Source organism: Saimiri boliviensis, chromosome 5, assembly GCF_048565385.1.
Source record: "Saimiri boliviensis isolate mSaiBol1 chromosome 5, mSaiBol1.pri, whole genome shotgun sequence".
Lineage (NCBI taxonomy): Eukaryota > Metazoa > Chordata > Mammalia > Primates > Cebidae > Saimiri > Saimiri boliviensis.
This window is the reverse complement of record NC_133453.1, coordinates 142,216,068-142,243,292: the sequence shown is the minus strand read 5'-3', so window position 1 is coordinate 142,243,292 and position 27,225 is coordinate 142,216,068. Positions and strand designations below refer to the sequence as shown.

At 48.9% G+C, this 27,225-nt stretch overlaps 1 protein-coding gene across 3 annotated transcripts in view; it reads left to right on the top strand.

The window, feature by feature from the left end:
- The window catches only part of IGF1R (insulin like growth factor 1 receptor), a 313,961-nt gene extending 288,494 nt beyond the window's left edge, over positions 1 to 25,467 (top strand). For all 3 annotated transcript variants that reach the window (XM_003940530.4, XM_074400083.1, XM_010351229.3), the window contains 4 exons: positions 2,121 to 2,280; positions 5,805 to 5,934; positions 11,659 to 11,793; positions 18,005 to 25,467. In XM_003940530.4, coding sequence (XP_003940579.3) covers positions 2,121 to 2,280; positions 5,805 to 5,934; positions 11,659 to 11,793; positions 18,005 to 18,386 — 807 coding nt within the window. In that variant the 3' untranslated portion in view covers positions 18,387 to 25,467. The remainder of the gene's footprint in view (positions 1 to 2,120; positions 2,281 to 5,804; positions 5,935 to 11,658; positions 11,794 to 18,004) is intronic.
- Positions 25,468 to 27,225: the final 1,758 nt, after the last annotated feature.

Sequence of the window (27,225 nt, the reverse complement as noted above, 5' to 3'; positions counted from 1 at the left end):
CTGCTCTGTAGTATTAACCTACAGGCCAGCGTTTTAACATGTGGGCGTGACTTATGAGTAATTAATTCTACAAATAAACTGGTAGATAAATGCTGAGAGATAAAGCCAGCAACAACTGCGTTTTCATTTGGTTGCGTATGGGTCTGTTGTCCTCCTTTGACCCTGACTTTGCTACCTGTGGGGTGTGTCTGCTTATTCCTTAGAAGTAGTAACTTCCCCTTCTCAGCCCCTTTGGAAATTTTTTTTTTTTTTTTTTGAGACGGAGTTTCGCTCTTGTTACCCAGGCTGGAGTGCAATGGCGCGATCTCGGCTCACCGCAACCTCCGCCTCCTGGGTTCAGGCAATTCTCCTGCCTCAGCCTCCTGAGTAGCTGGGATTACAGGCATGCGCCACCATGCCCAGCTAATTTTTTGTATTTTTAGTAGAGACGGGGTTTCACCATGTTGACCAGGATGGTCTCGATCTCTCGACCTCGTGATCCACCTGCCTCAGCCTCCCAAAGTGCTGGGATTACAGGCTTGAGCCACCACGCCCAGCTGAAATTCTTTTGCTGTTCTTTGTTTGGGCTTTTTTTTTTTTTTCAATGTTCTTTTAATCGGCAACTTAATCATCTCCCAAGTGACAGTTTCTTAATTTTAGTTCCAAGAACCTGTTGAGATATGACTTCATTTATTTACAGCACATGGTGTTTGGGGTTCTGTGAGAGCCACAAGGCCAAGTGTGGACTGGGCTCCAAGCAGGGCAGCTTACAACACTCCCACCCTCTGCTTCGCCAAGTATTGGTCCCCAGCACCCCTGGGTGTTAGTGCCTCTTCCTGGTTCACCTTATTTTTATTTATTTATTCATGTTGAGATGGAGTTTTGCTCTGTGGCCCAGGCTGGGGTGCAATGGTGTGATCTCAGCTCACTGCAACCTCTGCCACCCCAGTTCAAGCACTCCTGCCTAAGTCTCCTGAGTAGCTGGGATTGCAGATGTGCACCACCATCCCCACCTAATTTTTGTATTTTTAGTAGAAACAGGGTTTCACCATGTTGGCCAGGCTGGTCTCAAACTCTTGACCTCAGGTGATCCACCTACCTCCACCTCCCAAAGTGCTGGAATTACAGGTATGTGTCACCGCTCCCAACTATTAGCTGACTTTAATACAGAAGCCAGCATGAAGGAGAAAAGCTTTATGAAACAGGTGACCGGAGACTTGGCAGAGTATCTCTCGCCAGCATCCTTTGCGGCAACTCTGAAAACTCCAAAACTCACTCCCTTCCTTCCCAGTTTCACACACACAAAAAATATTCAGAACACATAGCCTTGGTCCTGGCTGCCTGTGGTCCTCAGACAGTGCTACAGGTTCCTGGGCCTCAATGTCCTCAATATAAAATAAGAGGATGGGGTGATGATTACTGAAGTTCTTAAATCCCTTTCAGAACTAAAATTCACCTTTAGATGGGTCAGATTTAAATTTTCTCTATCTCATGTCAAGTATAAAATGTGTGTGCTTACCCTGCAGTTTTGTTATATTCCTTTTTTTTTTTTTTTTTTTTTTGAGATGGAATCTTGCTTTGTTGCCCAGGCTAGAGTGGAGTGGTTCAATCTTGGCTCACTGTAACCTCTGCCTCTCAGGTTCAAGTGATTCTCCTACCTCAGCCTCCCAAATAGCTGGGATTACGGGTGTGTGCCACCACACCCAGCTTATTTTTATATTTTTAGTAGAGACAGGGCTTCTCCATGTTGGCCAGGGTGGTCTCAAACTCCCGACCTCAGGTGATCCGCTAGACTTGGACTCCCAAAGTATTGGGATTACAGGCGTGAGCCACCATGCTTGGCCTTTAAATAGTCTTTGCCATACCCAAAGTAGAAAATGCTGGTCCTAGAGAGTGCGAATTGGTGTTTCCCTCAGCAGCTCTGTGACGTGGTCAGGGAGAGGGCACAGATAAGCTTGCAGGGAGCGAGCAGGTGCCATGCTCTCCATGATGCTTTGTGCCTTCCCAGCAAGACCTGGTTTCTTAGCGTGAACAACCCTTAGTGCCCAGATTGAACAAAGATGATCTGCAAACCTTGAAAGAAATTGGCGTGGAAAAAAAATCCAAAATTCTCATGTGAATTTTTTTAAAATCTCTGACAGAATAATCCAGTCCTAGCACCTCCAAGCCTAAGCAAGATGATTCAGATGTCTGGAGAGATTGCAGACGGCATGGCATACCTCAACGCCAACAAGTTCGTCCACAGAGACCTGGCCGCCCGGAATTGCATGGTTGCCGAAGATTTCACGGTCAAAATTGGAGGTGTGTCCTTAGCTTTCCAGATCTGAGGAAGAACTAAACTTACTGGCCCTTGTTGGCATTCATCTGCCCCCTGGAGAGGTTTTCTAATGTGTGCCTTGAGTGCGGGCACTCTTTTCTTGGGAATGATGTCATTGTCTCCAGTTGATGGTCACAAACCTGGCACAGTTGGTCCCAGTGCTGATAGATCATGGACACGGTGGTTCAGGTACTGGGCATGGTCCCTGAGGCTGCCTCTCCTGACTGTTGAGGCATTTCCTGGTAGAACACTTCTTTGCATTGGTTACAGAAATAATCAAGACAGTGTCTTCAGATTTGGACTTGGGAATAAAAACTCACTGTCCAACCTTACATTCATCCCTCCGATTTTCCTAGCTTCTAAGGAGCAATGGTCTCTCCTTCCAGGGGTCCACATTGTTTTCTAAGAGGCAAGCCGCCCTAATGATGAAGCCCCTGCGTGGAGCAGGAGCAGTGGCAGGAGCTGGCGTGGCAGTCCCTTAGGTGAGGGGTGATCACTGCTCATGCATTTCACAGCTGAGGTGGCCAGCCTCCAAGCTCTGGACCGCTCTTCCCCAACAATTACTGTCCTGCTCTTAGCTCAGCAGCCTACTGCTTAGACACCCTTGCTGCTACCACCCACCCTCACACCAGAAAAAGGGGTTGGATTGAATTTCTGGCAATGGTTAAAACCCACTTCAGCCTTTAGGCTTGTGTTTTTACTTTGGTCTTTTAATCTGCCTAATGAAAATACACATAACATCAGGGTGCTCAGGAAACCACCTGGTTTTACCAGGATTCTCATCTTTCCACTATGATATGATGATAGTTTAGAAAAATACCAAATATTTACCCTGAGAAACTGCAGGGGAGATTTCATATCCAAAGGAAGCTATTTCAAATGACCTCTGCGTCTAGTTCTTGAACTGCCTATTGTGGAAGTGTTTACCTTCCTTTGGTAACATATTTTTTTCCTTTAGTAGCGATTTTTGAATGAAATGTTTTGGCCCTTGAATGAATAATGAGAATCTTTTAGAGAATGTTTTTTTCTGAAACAAGAGTTTTGCTCTTTTTGCCCAAGCTGGAGTGCAGTGGCACGGTCTCAGCTCACTGCAACCTCTGCCTCCTGTGTTCAATCGATTCTCTTGCGTCAGCCTCCTGAGTAGCTGGGAGTACAGGCGCATGCCACCATGCCCAGCTAATTTTTTGTATTTTTAGTAGAAACAGGGTGTCACGTTAGCCAAGTTGGTCTCAAACTCCTGACCTCAGGTGACCCACCCGCCTCAGGCTCCCAAAGTACTGAGATTATAGGCGTGAGCCACCACACCCGGCCAAGAATGGTTTCTAAAGTAGGGGTACGTGTCTTTCTTTTTTCTCCTCTGTAGGAGCTAAAGGTATTGAAACAGAGCCATGTCCCAGAGCCCACATCCCTCTGTCATCAGAGTTCCTTGTTCAGGATCCAGCAGTGTGTCCCTAGGTTTGGCACGTTGAGGCGTCCTCACATTTGGTGCCCTGTGAAGCTGGGCAGCCCTCAGAGAAGGAATAGAACCCCGTACTGCCCCAGGATTCCCGGGAAAGAGCTGCCCTCATCTTGGCTGGGCTTCCTTTGTGCACCCAGCTGGCTCCTCCTTCCCTCTCTGTAGAACTCAATTGTCCCCATGGAAATGCCAGCCAGCTCCCTTTGCCCAGCACAGGGGAGAGCACAGGGACTGGGGAGCCAGGTGGGCCAGTTCTGCCACTAATGGATGGGAGACTTGGGGCAGGTGCCTTACATCATGGAGCCTCAATTTCTTCACCTCAGAAATAGGGGTGATAATGTCGCAGACCCCTTGGGATTGTGAGAAGAACTGGGTGCAGGAAAGCAGTAGCCCGTGCCTGGCACAGGGCAGGGCCTCTACAGATGGTAGTTCCTGTCTGCGTCTTCCTTCCCACCCTCCTGGCACACAGGAGGAACTCAGTTTCTCCCACTTTGCATCACACGGGGAGAGGTGTCTTTTGTGCCAATTGCCATTTTAAATGCAAATCAGTAGGGATCATGTTTGCTGTTGAACTGCATGGCATATTTATAGTGATTTTTCTTTTTTAATCATGGTTTTTCTTCCTAGAATTTAGAGTTTTCATTTGTGCTGAGGAAGATCATTTGTGTTTTTTAGCAGGATTCCTTCTTTCCCACCTTGTGCAAGTAAAGGCAAATTCCCCCATTTGCATGTCACTGGATCAATTCACAGATAACACTTTCGCACTTCATTCTTCACAAGGGTTCAAGATGTTTTTCCGATGCCCAGTGTCTCATGGATGACAATTATGACCAGTAATTTTACCAGACCCAGCTTGATGGCCCGTAGCATGGCACAAGTAAATTATGTTGGTTCAAGTCCAAGGAACTGTTCTCTGGGTTTGCTTTTGTAGCCTTACTTCCTTGTGGCACGAGTTAGAGGCATAAATGAGCATTTTAAAGTAGAGCAGCTCTTTCTCCTGGGAAGGAGGATGGAAGAGTTCACGTAAGAAAAGGTTGTATGATTGAGTGCAGAATCAAAATCTGACAAAGCAGCAATAATTTAGGATTATGAAGTGAGCCTGCCATCAAACATAATTATGTGAAATCTTCTGGAGACATGGAAAATGGAAGACATTTTCAAAAATGAGTGGGAGTATTATGTTGAAAAACAGTATTGAGTAATAGCTTCAGGGGCCTCATAAATAGCGTCTCTTCGGCATCTTACCCCGGGTACTTTTGTCATCATGAACTGTTACTCTGAATATTTTCCCCCTTATCAAGCAGTGAAATTATTTACTTTTCTCTAATGATGGGGCAGTGCTACCAAGTAAATAAGCATCTGTACTCTCCTGTTGATTTGGTCAGGTTTTTAAAGCATGTATAAATGACTGTTGATCTCTGCAGTACTATGTATTTTCATAAATCATGAGACTCTAATTTTTACACTGCCTCTGTTTTTATTTTTATTTTCAAGACAAGTTCTCACTGTCACCCAAGCTGGAGTGCAGTGGTGTGATCATGGCTCACTGCAGCCTCGACCTCTAGAACACCAGTGATTCTTCCACTTTAGCCTCCCAAGTAGCTAGGACTGTGGGCGCACAACCCCGCTCACACCTGGCTAGTTTTTTATGTTATACAGATATGGTCTTGCTGTGTTGCCCAGGCCGATCTTGAATTCCTGGGCTCAAGTGATCCTCCTGCCATGGCCTCCCAAAGTGCTGGGATTGCAGGCGTTGAGTTGCTGCACTCAGACTGCCTCTCATTTTAAATGGAATAAGGGAATTAACTTCTTAAGGGAATCAGATTATAAATGTATTAAAGGTGGTGATCGCATGGTGTTTGCTCGTCGTGTGACTAATCATCCCTTACTGTCTCTGCCTTATAAAACTGCAAACCCTGCAGTTTGGCCACCTTAAAGTGGAGCGTGTCTGTGTCTTGCCTTGTGTCTGTCCACACATAATGAGTGTAGGGTCCTCTGTGGCGGCAGTAGCAGCCACAGCGTGTGACTCTGCACCCTCTCTTCCCCTTACAGATTTTGGTATGACACGAGATATCTATGAGACAGACTATTACCGGAAAGGAGGGAAGGGGCTGCTGCCTGTGCGCTGGATGTCTCCCGAGTCCCTCAAGGATGGAGTCTTCACCACTCACTCGGACGTCTGGTATGAGAGCCTTTGCTGCAGTGCGTGCCTGGAGCCCCCTGGCCTCCACAAGTCCCACCAGCTCAGTCTCCAGGGCTTTGGCTTTCTCTGTTCATTGTCTCCCATTTCCAGTGTTACCTCAGTGTTGTGTGAGCCACACTCCTTCATCATGGAGGTGTTCCTGTTATCAGGGCAGAAGGGCATTTGTGGAACTCTAAAGAAATTGCGGGACCGACATTTCTGTCTGTCTTCAGCGTATCAATATGTTTCCAGGGGCTGGGATGTGCCAGAAGCCATCACCTCTTTTTGTTTCTCTCCTGCCTGCCTTCTTTCTCTTTTCCTCTTTCTCAATAAACAGACCTCTCTCTGCCTCGCCTGATCTCACCTTCAGATCGTAGACAGTGCTTTATTGAGACCCAAAGCTTATGAATCCTGCTGGTATTTTCCTGTTGGTTCCATCTGCTGCCTGTCTTTCGGTGGGCATCCACCGTTGTTGACCCAGGGATGGTTATGGGAAGCAAGACGTCTCCCTTAATCGTAAACAGCGTCTTCCGGTGGGAGCTCATCGGCCTCGGGATCGGAGGCTTCTCGGTGGTATTATTTATTGTGGTTCCTCGGCAACATTGTGGAGAAGAGGTCAGGTTCTTAAATACAACCGAGGTTCTTGGCAGCCTGAGGCCCTGGCACAGGCACCTTCTAGAATGTCAGCTAGTGTCGTGGCTTTCCTCTGGGGGGATCCCGTTGCTGTTGTGTTACAGAAATGGTAGCTGTTTACTCCAACTGTCTGGATGACCGCAGAGGAACTATTTCAGTAGTGACTGACGTCATCTTTTTTTTAACCTCGTAAACCTTTCACAGTTCAAGGGCCTTGGATCTTATTTTGAAGACAGGTGCAAATTGGAAATAGCATTTGAATGTGACCTGGCAAAGCGTGATTGCTTCTCGAGCTCAAGTTTGAGATCTGTTTTACAGTCAGCTTGTCCAAGATGGTTATCTCTTTACTGCTAAATCAAAATGTTGTGCACAGTTTTTAGAGATTGGGATCGTGGGGAGAGGGCAAGCCTGGGTACGTGCATGCATCTATTTGTTCTAGGTTTCATGCCTCCAAGACCTTGGAGCTCAGCTTGTAGTATAATAAAATAGGAAACTATAAAGCCAGGGAGAACAGAGGCAGGACAGGATGATAACGTGTTGTAAATATCTCACAGGCGAATTTTACTCAAATTCTGGCTAGCAGTTATTGCTACAAGCAGCAGCAAAGGGACATATAGGGTGTTTAATGCCAGTTTCTTTCCATTTGACTACATAACTACTATGAACCAATATGAAAAGATCTGTATAAACATGAATGGGCATTTGATATTCATTCCATGACATGCTCAGGCATTGACAGTGCTTCAGGTTTATTTTGTTTAACACAGGCTTTAAGGATCACACAGGTCAGGAGGGCTAGGACACTGGAGTAGGTTTCTCAGCTGTCCAGGCTCTAAACTAAAGCTGTCCCTCTCAAAAGAATGGAAGTAATTTTAGGTTGTGTTCAGCAGCACAGAGCAGTGATTCCTAGATAGTTGAAATCTAGAAAGAAACACAGAATTTTATTTGACGTTGTAGAAGAGACCCCAGAATTTTAGGATTTGGGAAAGTATCCCTGCGATCAGGCCCAGTCCCCAAATGGCACCCACAGCATCTTTGACAACTGGTGGTTGAGCTTCTGCTAAGATGTTTCCAGATACTCCATGTTCACTTCCCCACAAAGGCAGGCCAGCCTCATCCTTTAGACATCCTTGTTCTTAACAAGTCGCTCGTGTTTTGCTTCCATCAGCCTCTCTGTGACACCCACTGGACCGTCTGTCTGTAACACAATTGCATACCTTGCTCTGTTCTTGATAGACAGGTCTTGGAGTCATCTAAGGAAGTGTGTCTGTTTTCTAGCCAGAACATCTCCAGGTTCTTGCTGTCTTCGAAGACTTCATTCCCAGGCCCTTGGGCACTGTGGCTGCTCTCCCTGCAGCTCCCTGTAGTGCCATGTCCCTCTAAAATGACAAAGGTGCCCTCTAGGCACGGAGGAAACCAGTCAAAGGACCGGGCAGCTGCACCCCACAGCCTAGAAAACTGCCCTTTTCCTGAGCATCTGGATCACCCTACACATAATCTTTATTTCTTATTAAGAAGCTTTCCAAATAGTCACAAATAGCCAAGGTCATTTGCTGCTTTCATGGCTAGTGGTCATCTGTGGGGAATGTGGATTTCTCTGTAGGTTTTAATTTGCTGGTGAATGGGCCATTGCCACTGTCCCCTCCTGGTGTGGGGAAGCGTAGTTACTGAATGCTGCCTCCAGCCAGCACAGACATGGCGGGGGACTCACAGCAGCGGGTCTGCTCCCTAGGGAAACAACCTCAGTGTTCCTAATTAGAAAGAGCTTTACACAGACATTTATCTAATGTTTGAAGATTAAACCCATTTTATATGAAGGCATGAATAGCCAGCACCACATAGTAAAGTACCCGCTTTGAAAAACAGAGGTGTTGCCTATTCTCAGTGCCTCTGACTGGCTGTGTGGCCTTGGTCGAATCTCAGAGCTCTTCTGGGCTTTGGTTGTGTCATCTGTAAGGCGAGGTCTGTCTAGGGATGTCTGTGGTACCTGAATAGATGTTTAAATGGCTCCTGTAGCAACTGGTATTGGGTAGAGATTGTTCTGTATCCACACCTTGCTGTTGTCACATTAAGCTGTGAAGGATGATAGACTCCAGTACTCAGTGGCCCTCAGTGACAGGTGATGCTGAGCTCAGACAAGATTTGCTCAGGGGATAGCCTTTGCGGTTCAACTCGACAAGCATTTCTGGAGAGCTGGGTCTTCTACCTCCTGCACTGTTGCCTGTGTGAGATGATAAGGCTCTCGGGGTATGGAAGATGCAGGGATGATGATGTTGATGATGATGTCATTGTCATCATCCTGGTCCTCGAAGGTAAAAGTCTTGTGGAGAAGAGGAAGTGATCCTGACAGTTGGGGGTTGCAGAAGCCTTCACAGAAGAGACGAGGTCATGTGAGCAGCACCCTAAGTATGGATTGTCACAAAAGGAGCACTAGGAAGGGGGGGATTCCTGGCAGTGGGGATGCTGGGTGGGCATGGCAGAGGGGAGCACCTGCTGCAGGTGGGGTTGGTGGGTTTTCGTCGGGGGACATAGGCTGCAGAGCGATCAAGCTGGCCTCAGCCGTTGTGTTAGGGATTCCGGACTAATTCTGCAAGCCCTGTTATTAGGATTCTGCAAATCCTGTTAAGGTTTCTGAACTGGAGGGTGATTAGAGCTGTGCTTGAAGAAGTTTTTGTTCTCCGGAGTATACGCCTGCATTGAGCAAGGTGCTGGAGCTAAAGAGGAGAGGGGTGTGGTGGGCCAGGGAAGGAGGATTCTCACACTGAGGGAGTGCTGGGGGATGGAAGGAGGGTGCCAGACCTTGGACAGATGTGAACCTGAGTGGACAGGTTGCAGTGGGACACAGAGGAGGCTGAGGGCATGGGTGACAGCAGGTGGACTGCTTGGTTGGAATGGGCATCAGCTGCAGGGAAGCCAGAGGAAGAACAGGGCACAAATCAGAGTTGAGTGTGAGACGCACGGAGAGCTTACAGTGGAGCAGTTGGGCCTCAAGGGCCAGGGTGGAAACTGTGCGGTGAGAACTGGCTGCCTGCAGGCCGGTGACACCGCCCGGAGAGGCGCCAGGGGCAAGAGGAGAAGTGGTCCTGGGAGGAGCCACATCCTCAGGCCATTTCCCAAGCCAGCCCACAGTCAGCAAAAGCAGAGAGCTAGTGATTGCACCTTTTTTATCTGTAATATTTTGTGGGAGAGGCTAGTCATTTCCTGTACCAAGCTGCATTTCAAACGTGAAGGTCCTGCTGGTCCTGACATGCTGCCCGTGTGGCTGGGCTGGTTGTGGAAAGCAGAGCTTCCAGCACGAAGCTGGCTGAGAGCCTCTGCTCCCTAGGCCCGGGCCTCTAAGCTGTGCTTTGGCCTCTGGGTCTCTTACAAAACATGAAGATGACAGCATTTCTTGGTCACTTACAGTTGAAAAGGACCTTGTGGCCGGGCACGGTGGCTCACGCCTGTAATCCCAGCACTTTGGGAGGCCGAGGCTGGTGGATCACAAGGTCAAGAGATCGAGACCAACCTGGTCAACATGGTGAAACCCCGTCTCTACTAAAAAAAAAAAAAAACAAAAAATTAGCTGGGCATGGTGGCGCGTGCCTGTAATCCCAGCTACTCAGGAGGCTGAGACAGAAGAATTGCCTGAACCCAGGAGGCGGAGGTTGCGGTGAGCTGAGATCGCACCACTGCACTCCAGCCTGGGTAACAAGAGTGAAACTCCGTCTCAAAAAAAAAAAAAAAAGAAAAGGACCTTGGGTTGGTCTGTCCTCTGATTGCTAAGATTCTATTTCTGTCTAACATCTACTTTTAGTATCAATTTGTACAAAAATTTCTGATTCACCAAAAGTAGCGAAGCAAATAAAACGTTCTCATACACTCGGGCCCTGTGGGCTTGGGCACAAGGTCAAGGTCCCAAGAGCTCTTGGTGGGAAATCCCCTGCCCCAGGTTTTTCCATGAGGCTTGGCCAGCACCTGGAGCTCAGGACGGGTCCAGCCGGAAGCCACACTGGCCCCTACCCTTGGCCGCTTGCTGATAAGTAGCCTACTTTACTCCACTGAAGGGAACCACGTGGAAAGGCACACAGGCCAGGGAGAAGTTGTGAATGATGGAGATTTGCGCTGCGGGGCGCATTTGTTTTGCAGATTACAGCATTGTCTTTTTTAACATTCTGTCTGAAATTTGTGTACGGGTACTATCTGTTTTGTTTTCCAGTAGTTTAAATTGACAGGCAAAGCTGCATGCATGGCAGAATTGCTCACTACGAAGTTATTCCCCAGCCAACTTCTCTGCTTAAGGATTCTTTGTCCATGATACCCCTACCAGCCAGGGCAGCCCACCCTGGTCCCCCTACCTGTGACACAGAGGCCCTCCAGGCTGGCAGTCCCCCAGCTCTGTTGGGGGTGGGGAACAGCAGGAGTTCTCTTCTCCTTTGGCTCGACTAGACCTCAAGATCCCCATAGATCTTTTAAACGTTCCAGGACTCAGGCCCTCACCCCAGACCAATCAAATCAGACGCTCTATTGGGTGTCCAGGCTTCTGTCTGTTTAGAAACCTCCCCAGGAGATTCTCCTGTGCAGCCAGCAGTGAGAACTACTTGGGTAGAGGTTTCCAAAACTGTCTGATTGTAAAAGTCACCTGAGGAGCTTGGTAAAGCTTGACTGTCCCAGGCCTCATTTGAGAGTATTAAGTCAGTGTCCAAGTTGGGGCAGGGACAAGAATGTCTTTCTTCTTGGGCTAAAGCCAGTTTAGGAGATACTGCCCTGCCATGTAAATGGCTGGGTCTAGGTGGATGCTGAACTCAGTATGCTCTGCATTGAAAGCACAGATCAGGGGCTTCCTGACCATGCAAGGGATGCAGCGCCCTCACCGTCACCTTCCTCAGCTCCGCCACCAGAGCTGAATTTAGTCTGCATAGAACATTAGCAGCAACTAAGGGAGGACGATGTCCCACACTTAGCCCAGGGCCTGGCCTGCTGTCTCACAAGCACTGTCCCCACAGTAAGGACAGTTTCTCTGCTCAGGGTGGAAGAAGTGCTGGAAAGGAAGGGGCAGCGTGGTCCAGTCCATCCCTTTCCAAGCTCCTCACAGTTCTTTTCTCACCGTAGGTCCTTCGGGGTTGTGCTCTGGGAGATTGCCACGCTGGCCGAGCAGCCGTACCAGGGCTTGTCCAATGAGCAAGTCCTTCGCTTCGTGATGGAGGGCGGCCTTCTGGACAAACCAGACAACTGCCCCGACATGCTGTACGTACTTCTGGGGCCCCTCATGCTCTTCTGATTTCTTATCTCAAATACCTGTGTTCCTGGGTCACAGGAGATTAAAGCCGTTCTCTGGTCCCGAGTGTACTGTGGCGACCAGGTGCTGTTGGGAAGAGGTTTGTCCCCATGGAAGGAGCTAAGTATGGTTAGTAGGCCTGTGCCTTTGTGCAAGTACCTTAATTCTACTCCATATGCCTTAATGCTTTAGTTCTGATCTGCAGTTTGCACATAGTTTCTCAAGCCAAATATCTGAAATGTTTGGCCAGAGCAATCCTTACTCATCTTCTCCATGTGAGGTTTTGTTTTGTTTTGTTTTAAAAAGGCAAGAACACAACACTTACTACTCTGAAGTCACATTGAAGAGCCGCCTGTCCACATCTGGCAGGCCCGAGAGAACTGCTGCCGTGAGTGTACACAGAGCTGCCTGGTCGGGACTCCTGTGTGCTCCATGTAGGGTCAGCTTGACTCAGATGGTTACAGCACTGCCACCACATTGGTGTCTTCTGAACCCCGCCCCACGTTTCTTCTCTGTTAAGTGTTTACAAAAGTCATAAATCATCTAAGGAACATGCTCTCCAGAGCTTCATCCCCTGACCAGTGTGGACCTGGAGTGTGTGTGAGCTGATGTCCCTGCAGACAGAAGGACACTGGTCTGTCCTCTGATTGCTAAGATTGTATTTCTTAGCAATAAGAAATTAATCTCGTGCTAGTGAATTTGTCTTCTCACTGCACTTTTTTTTTGTTTTGAGACGGAGTCTTGCGCTGTCAACCTGGCTGGAGTGCAGTGGCCCTATCTCAGCTCACTGCAACTTCCGCCTCCCAGGTTCAGGCACTTCTCCTGCCTCAGCCTCCCAGATAGCTGGAATTACAGGTACCCCCCACCATGCCCAGCTACTTTTTAGTAGACATGGGCTTTCACCATGATGGCCAGGCTGGTCTCGAACATCTTGTGGTTGCAGCCCAGCTGTCCGTTGGGGCTGCAGTCATCTGAAGGCTTGCCTGGGGTGGGCAGACCTACTTCCAGGTGCTGCTGCATAGGTCGCTGTGCCCTGTGTGAGCCACCCTGTTCCTACGTGGGCCTCTCCATAGCACTGCCCACATGTCTCAGGACGTGTAGCTGGCTTCTCTTAGAGCAGAGTTTGGCACTCTTTCTCTAAAAGGCTGGCTAGAAAATATTTTTGGCTCTGTGGGCCCATACAGCCTTGACTGCAACTACTTGACTCTGCCCTTGTAGAGCAAAGGCAGGTGTCACCTAAGCTCGTGTGGCTATGTTCCAATACAGCTTTATTTTTGCATACCAAAATCTGGACTACACATCTCTGTGTTGTCACAAAATACTCTTACTTTGAATTTTTTTTAGCCATTTACACGAAAACCATTCTTAGCTCATAGGCCTTAGAAAACTAGGCAGCAGGCCAGATCTGGCCCACAGGTACGTGGTTCACCTGCTGTGCCCTAGAGGAAAAGATCCGGGACCTGGGCAGAAGCCACAGCATCTTTTCTGACCAAACCTCCAAAGTCAAACTTGGAGGCTCCCACCTTCTCCTTCAGGTTACAGCATGTGTAACAGAGGGATGTGAGCCCCAGGACAGGAGGGAGAGGACCACTGGGGATCCGGGAGCCTGGGTACACGCCCCTGCCCCCCCCAACACACACCCAGTGCCCCTCAAAGGTGACCATCTGCTCCACACTTTGAGCAGTGCAGCCACTGTTTTCTTGCCAGCCATGATAAGAAAAATCGTGTTTCGAGTCTGAATATAAGCCATGGAGTATGAGGGCTGATGCCTACTGAACTCGCATAAAGGTACAGTGCCAGAATCTAGGCTAATACTAGAACTGGGGGGTATTTTAGCAAACTTAGAAACAGCCCACGAAAGCAGGTGTGTGTTTTGCTCCTGTAGTTTGGGGTGGGTGAGGGAGAGCAGTATTGTTTTTGTGCTTTCTCTTTGACTTGGTTAAACATTTATCTATGAGGGACTTGTGGGATTCTTACTTGGTCCACCTCCAGGTGACTGGGGTTTTAATATTAATGGAGGCTGCCTGGGACGCAGCCGACCTGCCATGGGAAACTCAGGGCACTTCCTTTTCCCAGCAGAGAGTAACAAGGAAATTTACTCAGAGCGGTTACTCTGACATTAAATGTTTGCTTCAGGAGGCATGTCTGCTTTGCCATCGAGAACCTCCTTGGCAAATTTCTCTCCTTTCTAAGAAAAGAGCAGAATGAAAGGAGGCAAGTTGGTTTCATAGGGAGTGTGCGTTTTGTCCTTCTGAGTTTACTGATGAGCTTGCGTGAGAAAGGAGAATTTTGAGACGGGAGTTCTGTTGTCACAAGAAATGAAAGAATGACCTCTATTTATCCCAGAGAGCAGAGTCCCTGAGCCCTTGGGAGTTACCTGGAACCTCTGCCAGGTCCCAGGTGAGAGAGGAAGTGCCTGAGTTGTGTGGTTCTGAGGTCTGAACAGAGATTATCTGGGGATGCTGGGGGCTGGAGGAGCTCAGTGGCTGCAGGTGGACTTTTGCTCAGCATCAGGAAATAGCCAGATTCTCACCCCTCAGAGTCACCAAGTACTCCAGCTTTAGAGGAAGGACTCTGTGATCTCCAGGCCACAAGGTGCTGAGGTCTGAGTCTCAACGTCATGACTCCTGTGAATTAACTTAGCAAGTGTCCCGACATCAGATTTGAGTTGTGGTTCCCTGCTGGGTCTGGACTAGATGGACAACGAAGCCCATCCGCTTGGTACTTATGCCACAGATGTTGAGCCTCTCTGGGTGCGTGCCGATGATCCCTGAGGTCACACAGATGAGCCAGGAGCGGCCCTGGCTTTTCTGAAACATGGTAATGTAAAAGGTCCCAGCTGTAATGCTGCAGGATGAGGGCCAGGGCAGAGGTAGGAATTCAGCCGTGAACACATGAGCTAGGAGGCCATTTGTTCTACTGGTAACGCTTCCTCAGCTCCACACTCCAGACTGTTGCCAGAGAAGTCTTCGGTCTGCAGGATTCAGAAAGGAATCTGAACTTTTAGCCTGGAGCATTATCAACTCAGAGAAGAGTCTGAGTGGAATCTGATGGTTTTTGTAGTTTTCCAGTACAGTTTCTCCCATCGCTGGAATCCTGGTTTGGTTTTACAGGAATTGAGTGCTTGAGTGGGATGCTAGCAGGCAGGAAGGGAGCTCCGGCTCAGCCCCAGTGAGCTCACAGAGGCCCCACGTCCACGTCCGCTCCTGGCTGCAGCATTGTTCCTAAGACAGTCCTCACTGTTAAGAGGGGCACACTCAGCCCTGCAGGTCCCCCGGGAATCTGGTGAGCATCGGCACCGGGCTGGGGCCCTGCTGATTCCTGGCAGCATGCGGAAATGTGCAGGTGCCTCCTGGCCTTTGACATCCCACACAGGTCACAGCCTGTCCAGTTCCGGACACTGGGGCCAAGAGTGGGGTTGGAATACAGAGGCACCTCCGTGTGCTCCTCCCAATGACCATCACCCAGCCTCTGCAGGGCACAGCTGGCCCCCAGGAAGCTGCTTCCCAGCAGAGCAGGGGTTCCATTTGAGTCTTGTCCCTGTTCCAGGAGAAGGGCCAGGTATGCGTCCCCCAAAGGAGAGAGCATTCCAGAAGGATGGCTCCAGACGCACCAGAGCTGACCCGTGGTAAAAAAAAAAAAAAAAAAAAAAAAACGCGTGATTTTTAAAAGACGAGTTTTATAGCTCACACGTCCTTCTAGAGTCTAATGGGGATTTTGTGTGTGTGTGTGTGGAAATAATAAACAAGGTCTTGAATCCCACAGAGCAAAAAAGACTTCCTTTCATGGGCAGCACTGGAAGGGCTGTTACTCTGGAATGGTTTAAAAAAGGTGTCACATGGCTTGTGTGTGCTGAAGTCACTGCCTCTCCAGTGGCACTTCCTCAGTCCCCAGCCACAGGACACAGAGCCAGGCACATCTCATGCTCTCGGCCCGGCTGCATCTCTGCCTAGGGGCAAGTCAGCCAGAGAGGAAGTCATAGCCTGCCATGGAGACACATTTTGTGTCTTTATGGCCAATTGTAATTTTTTTACCCCAATCCTTAGGAAGTGACAGGCAGTGTGGAAAGGCAGGCTTCTTTGTCATCAAGGTGCCAGTTTTTATCAAAGCAGACCACATCCTTGTGACATCTGTGACTAACCCTTGGACAGTTAGGCAAGGGAGGTCTCCTGGTGGACCCAGGGTTACTCTTTCTTAGGTTAAGAGAAAATTCCTTTTTCCAGGATCGTGGCAATCGGAGAGTAGTCATCCTGTTGCACAGACAACTCCATCCCAGCTGCGCCCTCACAAGTTTTGTAACCTTGGACAACGTATTTAATATTTTAGTGCTTCTGTTTCCCATCTGTAAAATAGGAGAGATTATAGTCAGCAGTACCTGCTCCACAGGCCTGTGAAGACGTCAGCAGTTCACACACACAGCTGCCTCACTGGCTGGCACCTAGTGTGCACACCGCACTCTCCCTTGGTGTAGAATTTTAAAATTCTGGCTAAAGAGATGCTTTTCCATAAAAGTGGCCACACGGAACTCCCCACATCTAAGAAGCATATTGTGGGGCCTTCAGATTTGGTCTAATTCCTTTCCCCTCAGAACAGGAACCTGCAACCTTCCTTCTGCAAAGGGCCACACGGTAAATAAACATTGTAGACTTGCAGGCCACAGTGTCTGTCCTGACCCTCTGCTGGCAGTTGTAGCCCGCATGGAAGCAGGGCAGTGTGGCCCCGTGCCAGGGCAGCCCGGGGTAAGCCCTGTGGAGATGCAGGCCCCCAGGCTCCAGAATGCTAACTTCTGGTGAATTCTGGATGGCTCTCCCTCATGCTCAGGCCCACCCTCCCCTCAAGGTTGCAGTCTCCACCTGAAGGAAGCTGCCGAGTGACCGGAGGAGACGTTCTCTTGGAAGGCTAGCGTCCATGCCCAGTGAGTGGCCTGTCTTGTATCAGGGCCCCCGTTTTTCAGGCTGTCTCTCATTGAAGCTGGCACGGAGGACCCACACTCCAGGCTCCAGGGCCAGGCCATTTTCCTCCCCTTGGAATTTTACCCAAGGCCAGACGTGGGCAGGTGGTCTGTGGTCCAGTGGCCAGCCTGACATGAGGCTAGATGCCAATTTGGGATGTTTTGAGCTTCCTAGATGTAGAGAGTTCTATGTGGCCACTTTTATGGAGAAGCATCTCTTTAGCCAGAATTTAAACAAAAGAGTAGAAGTTCTTGGTGAGAACAGAGGTGGAAAGGCCTGCACTTCGGTTTCACGCTCACGGAAGAGAGGGGCTGCTGGCAGTCACTCCAAAGAGCGAGGGCCAGACCTGCACGATGGCCAGCTGCCCCTTTCTGCTCCAAAAGTCTGGTCAGCTGGGGGGCTCTGCATTCTGAAAGCTTTTCAAAGCTCAGGCCTTTCCTGGGTCAGAGCGGCCAGCTTTCCTTGTCCATGTGCAGCCTGCTGCTCTCCTGGGGGGCCCGGCCACAGTGCAGAAGACTCCCTTTGTCCTGTGTGACTCTGAGGGCCCCACAGATATTTGCAGCCCAGGTGCTGTCAGAGCCCAGCTGATGCGACTGAGACCCAGCACAAGCTGACTCTTGCTGTGCCTGTTAGAATCTGGCTTCACTGGGCCTTGTTTGATCCAGAATAGCCTCAGGCCAGGGCTTGCCTGCGCAGGGCTGGAGTGAGCAGGGGCTAGCGCACGGGTGCCCTCATGGTGCCTTCTTTCTTCCGTCCTCTGTAGGGGTACTCCTGCACTAGGAGGAAGCTCAGAAATAGCACAGGTGGGACTCGGAGAGAGAGCACCTTTGGGGAAGCCACAGTCACTCATCAGCCTTATTAGTGAGAAACGATGTTTCAGCAGTGGCTGCCTGAGCTGCCTCAGATAGAAAACTGGTATTTTTGTTTCTTGGCACTGGAACCATAACTAATACCTGTAATGATGGACGGTGTGGACCTAAGTTAAGCCCTCTTGGGAAAGGAGAGTTTGGGTTTTGTACCCTGGCGGTCCCGCGTTCTGGGTGAAGTGAATGGAACCATGCAAGGTAAAACAGGAGATGCAGAAAGCCAACGATGGGGAGGGGCAGCAGGCTGTGCCAGCACTCCCGCTGCACGCTGGTAGGAGGAAAACCACTAGCAGGTACCATGAGGCCTCGTGGCCATGCACGCCCTCTCAGCTTGGACCCCCTCCCATGTGTCTTGGCTGCAGGTTTGAACTGATGGGTATGTGCTGGCAGTACAACCCCAAGATGAGGCCTTCCTTCCTGGAGATCATCAGCAGCATCAAAGATGAGATGGAGCCTGGCTTTCGGGAGGTCTCCTTCTACTACAGCGAGGAGAACAAGCCACCCGAGTCAGAAGAGCTAGACCTGGAGCCGGAGAACATGGAGAGTGTCCCTCTGGACCCCTCAGCCTCCTCGGCCTCCCTGCCACTGCCCGACAGACGCTCCGGGCACAAGGCTGAGAACAGCCCCAGTCCTGGAGTGCTTGTCCTCCGCGCCAGCTTCGACGAGAGGCAGCCTTTCGCACACATGAACGGGGGCCGCAAGAACGAGCGGGCCTTGCCACTGCCCCAGTCTTCGACCTGCTGAGGGATCCCAAGTCCGTGCAAACAGTAACGTGTGTGCACGCTCAGCAGGGCGTGGGGAGAGAGAGCAAGTTTTAACGATCTATTCATAAGGCTCCTGTACCTCAGTGGATCTTCAGAACTGCCATTGCTGCCCACAGGAGACAGCTTCTCTGCAGTAAACACATTTGGGATGTTCCTTTTTTCAATATGCAAGCAGCTTTTTATTCCCTACCCAAACCCTTAACTGACATGGGCCTTTAAGAACCTTAACGACAACACTTAATAGCAACAGAGCACTTGAGAACCAGTGTCCTCACTCTGTCCTTCCTCTTCTCTCTCTCTCCCTTTTGCTCTCTCAACTTTTCTCTCTCTGCTTCATAATGGAAAAATGATTGCCGCAAGTCCACCCGGGATGCCCTTTTTATCAGTTTGAGGAAGTGGCTGTTCCTGTGACCCCCACGCAGTCCCCGTGCACACCACCCGACACGTAGGTCATTACAAAAAAAAAACACGTTGAGACGGAAATTTTTACCTTAATCTTTCCCCTTTTAGGGACCTGAAATTTACAAAGGGCCATTGTTCATGCAAGGCTGTTACCATTTTAACGCTGCCAAATTTTGCCAAAATCCTGAACTCCCCCCTCACCGTCCCTGCGCTGATTCCTCATGTCCTGAGGCATGGGCAAGCATGGCATCTGATTGCTCCGTGTGAGACACACGCTGGCAGCACGCTCTGACTGCCCTGCCATGCTGCTCAATGCCACGTGCACACAGGTCTCACTGCTTCTGACTAGGTTATTATTTGGGGGAACTGGACACAGGGGGACTTATGCTCAGTGAAGATGGGGAGAAGCTGAACCAGCTTCCCTGCCCCAACCCCCAAGAATCTGGAGGCAATGGGACCTGGGCTGCCTGGAGGACAGGCTTTGAGTCAAGGTGGCCCCATGCCTGCTCCTCTCCCAGCCCCAGCTCCCCAACTCGCCCCCAAGTACACAAATGGGAAGGGGTTTCCAGGGACTCAGCCCAACTGTTCATGCAGGCTTGCAAGGAAGGAAATTCAAACACAACAGCAGTAAGAAGAAAAGCAGTCAATGGATTCAAGCATTCTAAGCTTTGTTGACATATTTCTCTGTTCCTAGGACTTCTTCATGGGTCTTACAGTTCTATGTTAGACCATGAAACATTTGCATACACATCGTCTTTAATGTGTCACTTTTATAACTTTTTTACGGTTCAGATATTCATCTATACGTCTGTACAGAAAACAAAACAAGCTGCTATTTTTTTTGTTCCTGATCTTTGTGGATTTAATCTATGAAAACCTTCAGGTCCACCCTCTCCCCTTTCTGCTCACTCCAAGAAACTTCTTATGCTTTGTACTAGAGTGCGTGACTTTCTTCCTCTTTTCCCGGTAATTGATAATTCTACGACATAGTTTGCCATGAACTGTTTGATGCCTTTTTATAAATACATCCCCGCTCCTCCCTCCCACCTGCCCCTTCAGTTGTTTTCTAACCCGTAGGCTCTGTGGGCACGAGGCGGAAAGAGGGCCGGGCACCCGCCCTGAGAGGGCCACACTCCTCCCCCCAGCCCGCCCTCACAGCACTGGAGTGTTACAGTGCAAGATATAATACAAACTCAGGTCAGAAAAACAAAGGTTAAATCCTTCACACGTCTTTGTTCAGTGTTTCCACTCACCACGGTCGAGAAGCCTCACCCTCTCTTTCCCTTGCCTCTGTTTAGGTTGTGACACACATATCTCTATTTTTTTAATTCTTGGGTACAACAGCAGTGTTAACTGCAGATATTAGGCATTTGGATTCCTTTTTTTTTTTTTTTTAATGGCTATTGAATCCTTTCATCCCACGAAAAACAGCTGCTGACTCCAAGGCAGCAGCCGAGCGTGGTCCGGCAGGCCCTGCTCTGGCCCCTGCCACCACCCTCACCAGGCCAACTGACCTGTCTTGGGAACCAGAACACCCCAAGGGACCTCATTCATGCTGGTGGCAAGCGGGACCCAGGGATCCAGGCTGGCCCAGGGCGGCATCCTCAGGGCTATGCCAGCTGGAGGAGAGCCAGGTCGGGGCAGCATAGATGCCACAGTGGCCCAAGAGACCCTTGGCCCCCTGCGGGGGGACAGTGCTGTGGTGCTGGCCCACTTTCCCTCGGCCAGGATTCTAGGTCCTCGGGGCCCAGGGGTCTTGCTTTGTTTCATTTATAGCACTTCTCGCCAGAGAGATGACAGCACAAGAGTTGCTTCTGGGATGGGAATGTTTAAATTAGGAGTAAGAACAAAGCTGAGATACAGCGATTGCTAGTTGTGACTGAAGATAAAACACAAAAGAGAGAGTCTGTAGTGCTTTTTTGCTTGTCGGCAGTTTGTCTCACTGCTTTCTCTAGCCTCTACCCCATAGCATGTTCCCTTTAAAAAAAAAAAAGAATTAGGAAGGTACTATGTGTAGGAGTTCTCTTTTAATTTATCTTGTGATAGCAGTTTCAATCACTGTAGACAAGCCCCATTATGAATTTAAATCCCAAGGAAAGGATGTGTGTGCGCGCATGTGTGTGTGATGGGACAGTTTTTGATTTTTTGGGTTTTTTCCCCCCAAACATGTATCTACTCTACCTCACTCTTGTTTTTTATATGTGTATATAGACAAAAGAATACATCTCACGTTTCTCAGTACCTGACAACAGGCCGTTGATACTGGTAACCTCATCCACGCCACAGGCTCCACACCAGATGCAGGGAGAAGCCAGGCTGAATTCCGGGGTCAACGCAACACTAACTCACCTCTGCTCATTTCAGACAGCTTGTCTTATTCTGAGATGTCTTGTTTTGTGTTGCTTTTTTTCTTTTTCTATCTTGGTTTTCACCAAGGTGTTCGGATTCTCCTCCTCCTAGCTGGGTGGCCCCATGAAGCCAAGGAGGGCCCCAGAGCACACCTGGGGGGCCACCGGGCTGTCCCTGGCTGACTGTCTTTGGAACATACTGCTTCCATGCAGATCAAATGACCAACACACTTCATCCTTAAGAGAGCAATTATTCCGCAGGGTCTGAGGTCAGGAAGGCGTCCGGGCAGCACAGTCTGTGAGACTCCTGCGGGGAAAGCACGGTGCACTGGGTTTGCCCCCCTTGCTCCTGCTGCTGCTGCTGCTGGTGCTGTTGCAGCCCTGGAGGAGGCCTCCACGGAGGCAGGGAAGTGCTGCCATGATTGCCGTATTCCTTCAGTGCAAAGGTGCAGCCACAGCAGCAGCTGAAGAGCGAGGTCCACCCCGCCTGCACTCCAGAATGCAGAGCTTCCTGACCTCACAGCCTGTCCCTGACAGAACGTACGCAGTAGCAGAGTGCCCTCCCCCTGCAGGCTGCCCTCTCAGCTTCTCCTTCACCTCCTCCTCCCCTTGGGGTAGAAAGAGATGTACCAAACCTTCAGGCTGGAAAGGCCAGTGGTCGGCGCTGAGCCTCCATGAGCGTCGCACCTCCTGCCTGGGCTGTACCTCTGTCTGTCCCCGGTCCTGCTGCTCACAGGACAGACAGCTCACTCCCCACTTCCAGCAGCTGCTCTTACTGGCACTGATGATTTAGCTGGGAAACGTGGTGGGCAGCTTCCCGCAAGTGCAGATGGCTCCTCTGCAATCCCAGTACTGACTTAATTCGCTCAGGAGCCGTTTTCCTTCTGCAGGAACGCGGCCCGCCTCTCCCAAGACCCCAGGGATCTTAAGGTCTTTGAGAAACACTGTTTGATCAGGGTTTTCTTCTTCCACACTGTAGGTGACCCCTCAGAATTATGGCCTCGCCTCTCTTTTGCACATACCTACCGGTTTCCACAACTGGATTTCTACAGATCATTCAGCTGGTTAAAAGGGTTTTGTTTAAAATGTCCAAGCTATGTCATTTTGTTTTTATGTAGGTGGCTTTTAAGTAGAAAGAAAACACTAACAGTGTAGTGCCCATCGTAACAAATGCTTCAGAAACACTTCAATAAAAGAGAAAACTTGGCTTGTGTGACGGTGCAGTCATTTTACTGGACCAACCCACTCACCTTGACCTATATGAAGGCGGCATCTGTCCTCAGTTCTAGCCTAATTTCACGCTGATTTTTCCACCTCTTCTTGATTTTTCTCTCTCGTCTGTTCCAAATAATCTTACCAAGCTGAGCTGTGGCATTTTCCATGCAACCTCCTCCTGCCAGCAGCTCACACTGCTTGAAGTCACGTGAACCACTGAGGCACATCATGGAATTGATGTGAGCATTAAGACATTCTCCGCACAGCCCTTCCCTGAGGCAGCAGGAGCTGCTGTGGACTGGAGACGTTGCTGAACTAAAACTGTGTGAGACCCAGACCACCCCAGGTCTCCTTTGTGGGATGTCATGATGTTTGACGTACCATTGGAATGAGCCTCCTCCTTGAAAGATGGAAGACCGTGTTCGTGGCTGACCTGGCCTCCTTCCAGCCTGTTTCTTAAGATGCAGAACCACATTTCAACGGTAGGAAAAGTGGCTTCATAAAATAGTGCCATTTGTTCACTGTGGAACTGCCAAATGGCACGAGGCTCATTGCAAGTGGGTGTGCTTTGGGATAAAAGATTTATGAGCCGACTATTCTGTGGCATCAGGTTCTAGGCCTGTTTGTTCCACTGAAGCCTCTCCCATAGTAGCCCTCCTCTGCAGGCTGATGGCTGGACAGCTTGCAAGTGGCTCTGTGGCAAGAGCACACTGAGATCAGATGGGTGAGAAGGCTGGGATGCTTGTCCAGTGTCCTCAGCTATCACTGTTGGTTCCTCCCAGAGTGGCCAGATGGCATTGGTTGCCACTCCCTCCCAGTGACAGTGACCCGCTGTGGCATACCTTGGCCCATTCCAGCAGTCCCAGTTATGCATTTACCATTTGGGGTTTGTTCTTTTTGTTAATGTTACTCTGTGTTGTCAGCTGTCTTTTCATTTCCTGGGCTAAGCAGCATTGGGAGATGTGGACCAGAGATCCACTCCTTACGAACCCGTGATGAAAGTCACTCTTTCGTACTCCACTCTGAAGTAGCTGGTGGTACAAATGAGAACTTCAAGAGAGGATGTTACTTAGACTGAACCTCTGTTGCCAGAGATGCTGAAGATACAGACCTCGGACAGGTCAGAGGGTTTCGTTTTCGGCCTTCATCTTGGATGACTGGTTGGTCATTTGGAGAAGTGAGTGCCCCTTGATGGTGGAATGACCCGGTGGTAGGTAGGAAACCATTGTTAGAGGGGTCCTGGCACAGAGAGAAGAATCATAAGCAGCAGGTGTGGGCCTTGGAAGAAATGTGGGCAATGTGTTGAACTTGATGGTTTCTGAAGCTATCAGACCACATCAAGGCTCAGCCATCATCCATGGGCATTTGGTTTCAACAAAGAAACCTAACATCCTACTCTGGAAACTGATCTCGGAGTTAAGTCGAATTGTTCAAGAACACGACCTACATCGCACTTGTCAGTTGTAGTTCCGGGGCATGACTTTAGGGTTTGTTTTTTTTCTGCAAGAGCATAAATGATCACTCATTTGTATGTCCACGTTTGTGTGTCTGCATCTTTCTGGTCAACATTGTTTTAACTAGTCACTCATTAGCCTTTTCAATAGGGCTCTTAAGTCCAGTAGATTACGGGTAGTCAGTTGACGAAGATCTGGTTTACAAGAACTAATTACATGTTTCATTGCATTTTTGTAAGAACACAGAATAATTTTATAAAACGTTTGTAGTTTATAATTGCTGAAAATAATTTAAAGACACTTTTTTTTCTCTGTGTTTGCAAATGTATGTTTGTGATCCATTTTTTTTTAGGACACCTGTTTACTAGGTAGCTTTACAATATGCCAAAAAAAGGATTTTTCCCTTACCCGGGCCGTGGTTCACCCTCTTTTCCCCCCAGCGCTTTGTGCCCTAGTTTATAACAAAGGAATGATGATCATTTAAAAAGTAGTTCTGTATCTTCAGTATCTTGGTCTTCCAGAACCCTCTGGTTGGGAAGGGGATCATTTTTTACTGGTCATTTCCCTTTGGACTGTAGCGGCTTTAACAGAAAGAACCTCATTGGCCATGGAAACAGCAGGGTGTTATAGCCCAGCGGTGCGTGGCACCGTTCAGCATCTGGTTGGGTTGGTCTGGCTGCTGTCATTGTCATGCAGTGCCATGGAGATGGGAAGATTTGACTGCACAGATGATGGTTTTTACTATGATCACAGCATGCAGGGTGATCACATGAAAGATGAGAGCTCCGAGGCATGCAGGCCATTTGCTCACATGCCTCGTATCATGATTAACGCTTTGTTAGAACATGGAAGAGACCCTATTTAAGGCCGAACACCGCAGACACATATTTCTAATACAGATTTTTAAAAATGCTTTTCAATAAGAACTACAGCATAGACAAAAATTGGTTTGAAGATTTGACTCCACATCCTCTCACTCCCAGGGGGATTGTTGGCCACGTCTACCCAATTCCACAATACCTCCGTTGTGGGAATCACCTAGGGTTTCTGCACTACACAGGAGAAAGATCTGGAAACCCTTTGGGTTTTGTCTTCAACTTTTCATTTGGATGTTTGGCATTGCACACGCACACCCACAGGTGGAAGAGGTGCCTGGGAAAACACCTGTCTGCTTTCTAAGCCAGTGAGGTTGAGGTGAGAGGTTTGCCAGAGTTTGTCTACCTCTGGGTATCCCTTTGGGAGAAAAAAATCAAACCAGAAGGCGGGATGGAATGGATACACCACAAACAATGCATTTTCTGAATTTTCTTCTTTAAAAACAGTTTTTTTTAAAAAAGTTAAAGGTAATAACATGGCCAATTTGTTACATAAAATGACTTTCTGTGTATAAATTATTCCTTTAAAAATCCTGTTTATATAAAAAAAATCAGTAGTTGAAAAAAATTTCAAAATGTTTTTGTATGTTCTGTTGTAAGACTTTATTCCTGTTATTGCGATATACTCTGGATTCTTTACATTATGAAAAAAAGAAACTTTGTCTATTTTGAATGGCTGAAGCTAAGGCAATGTTAGTTTCTCTTACTCTGCTTTTTTCTAGTGAAGTACTACATGGTTTAAGTTAAATAAAAGAATTCTGTATGCATTTCTGTCTCTGGTTTTGTTCTTCCCCCTCCTGGAAGCATCACTACACTGGTGGCAGGAAATCTGAGCTACGTGGGGCACATGTGTTCACACATGTCGCCTGGAAGCATTCTCCACGAAAGCATTGCCTCTTCTCTGACAGCTGAGCTTTCTCAGCAAGCAGATTGCTGGTGAGGATGACAGGGAAGCTTTTCTGTTTCTTTATCTGGAAGGAAATCTGAATACCTAAATTATGGAAATCTGTACTGCAGTTCTGACTGATTTGTGGATTTTTTTTTTTTTTTCCTGTGTTTTCCACTGATAATAGTCGGGCCAAGGCAAGTCTGATCTGCATGACTCCAGAGCAGAGGACTTCATTTCTTCACATTTCCCATATGCTTTTTGGTCTTTCACAGCTGACATGCCTGCCTCTGGCGGGTGCTGGTAAGAACCCAGTGGGCTGTGGCTCACTAGAGGAGCTCCAAGTCTTAAGTGACTTTCTAGCTGCTGCTTAGTGATCTCTGCCTGCCCCCAGGGACCCTAAATGTAAACATCATTATTTTCATCAGGGGATATGGCTATGGCAAGGTGTAAATGTTCCAGAATCAGACCAAGGCTTCATAGACACATCAGGAGGAGAAGGTGGTCATTTCCCTCAACTTTGTCACTGGAAATTATGCTCCAATAACAAAATCGGGCCAGAAGAAGAGCCGCATAGCAATGTGTAGGTAGGAGAAGTAAACCAAAGGCCACGGTTAACTCAAACCTGTTGAGCCTCAGAAGTGTTGGCACCTAAAAGCAAAAGGCCTTTCTGAAAGGGATTCTCAGCTGGGGGTGGTGGCTTAAGCCTATAATCCCAGCACTTTGGGAGGCCAAGGTGGGTGGATCACTCGGGTTCAGAGACCAGCCTGGCCAACATGGTAAAACCACCTCTACTAAAAATACAAAAAATTAGTTGGGCATGGTGGCGGGTGCCTGTCATCCCAGCTACTCGGGAGGCTGAGGCAGGAGAATCACTTGAATCCAGGTGGTGGAGGTTGCAGTGAGTTGAGATCACACCACTGTACTCCAGCCTGGGCAACAGACTGAGACTCTGTCTCAAAAGGGGGACTCTCAAGCTTGGCCTTGCTTTTGGGTTATTGCTCACTGTTGTCACCAAGTGCCTGGACTCAGGGGATCTTCATTGGATGACTGATGACAAGGAGGTCTCGATGTTGAGGCTGGAAAGCCCAACATGGCCTCCGGCTTTCCTGGGCAGGTTGATGCTGCACTTCTGGGTTGCCACAGTGCCATCTGCACTTGGCCTGCCCAGCCAGGAGGAGGAGCAATGTCTCAGGATGAAGGTTCTGGGTCTTTACAAGTGTCAGAACCTTTCCCTTCCATGCTATTTCTTAAGACTGCAAGCCCTCAAGAGCTATTTCTGTATTAACCCCTGACAAGTCTGGGTATGAGTCCATACTCATGTGTGACTTAATGTCACTGAAGGACTTTAACATCCACTCTCTCACAAGATGTTCACAATCACCCTTCAAAGGAAGGATTTTAATTACTCTCATAGATGAACATACAGGCATGCATGCCCAAGACCCCCCCACCCCCCACCAACTGTTATATGACCAACCCAGGCTGGTCACGGTGGCTCATGCCCTTAAATCCCAGCACTTTGGGAGGCCAAGGCAGGTGGATCACAAAGTCAGGAGACCGAGACCATTCTGGCCAACATGGTGAAACCCCATCTCTACTAAATACAAAAAATTAGCCAGGTGGTGTGGTGTGCACC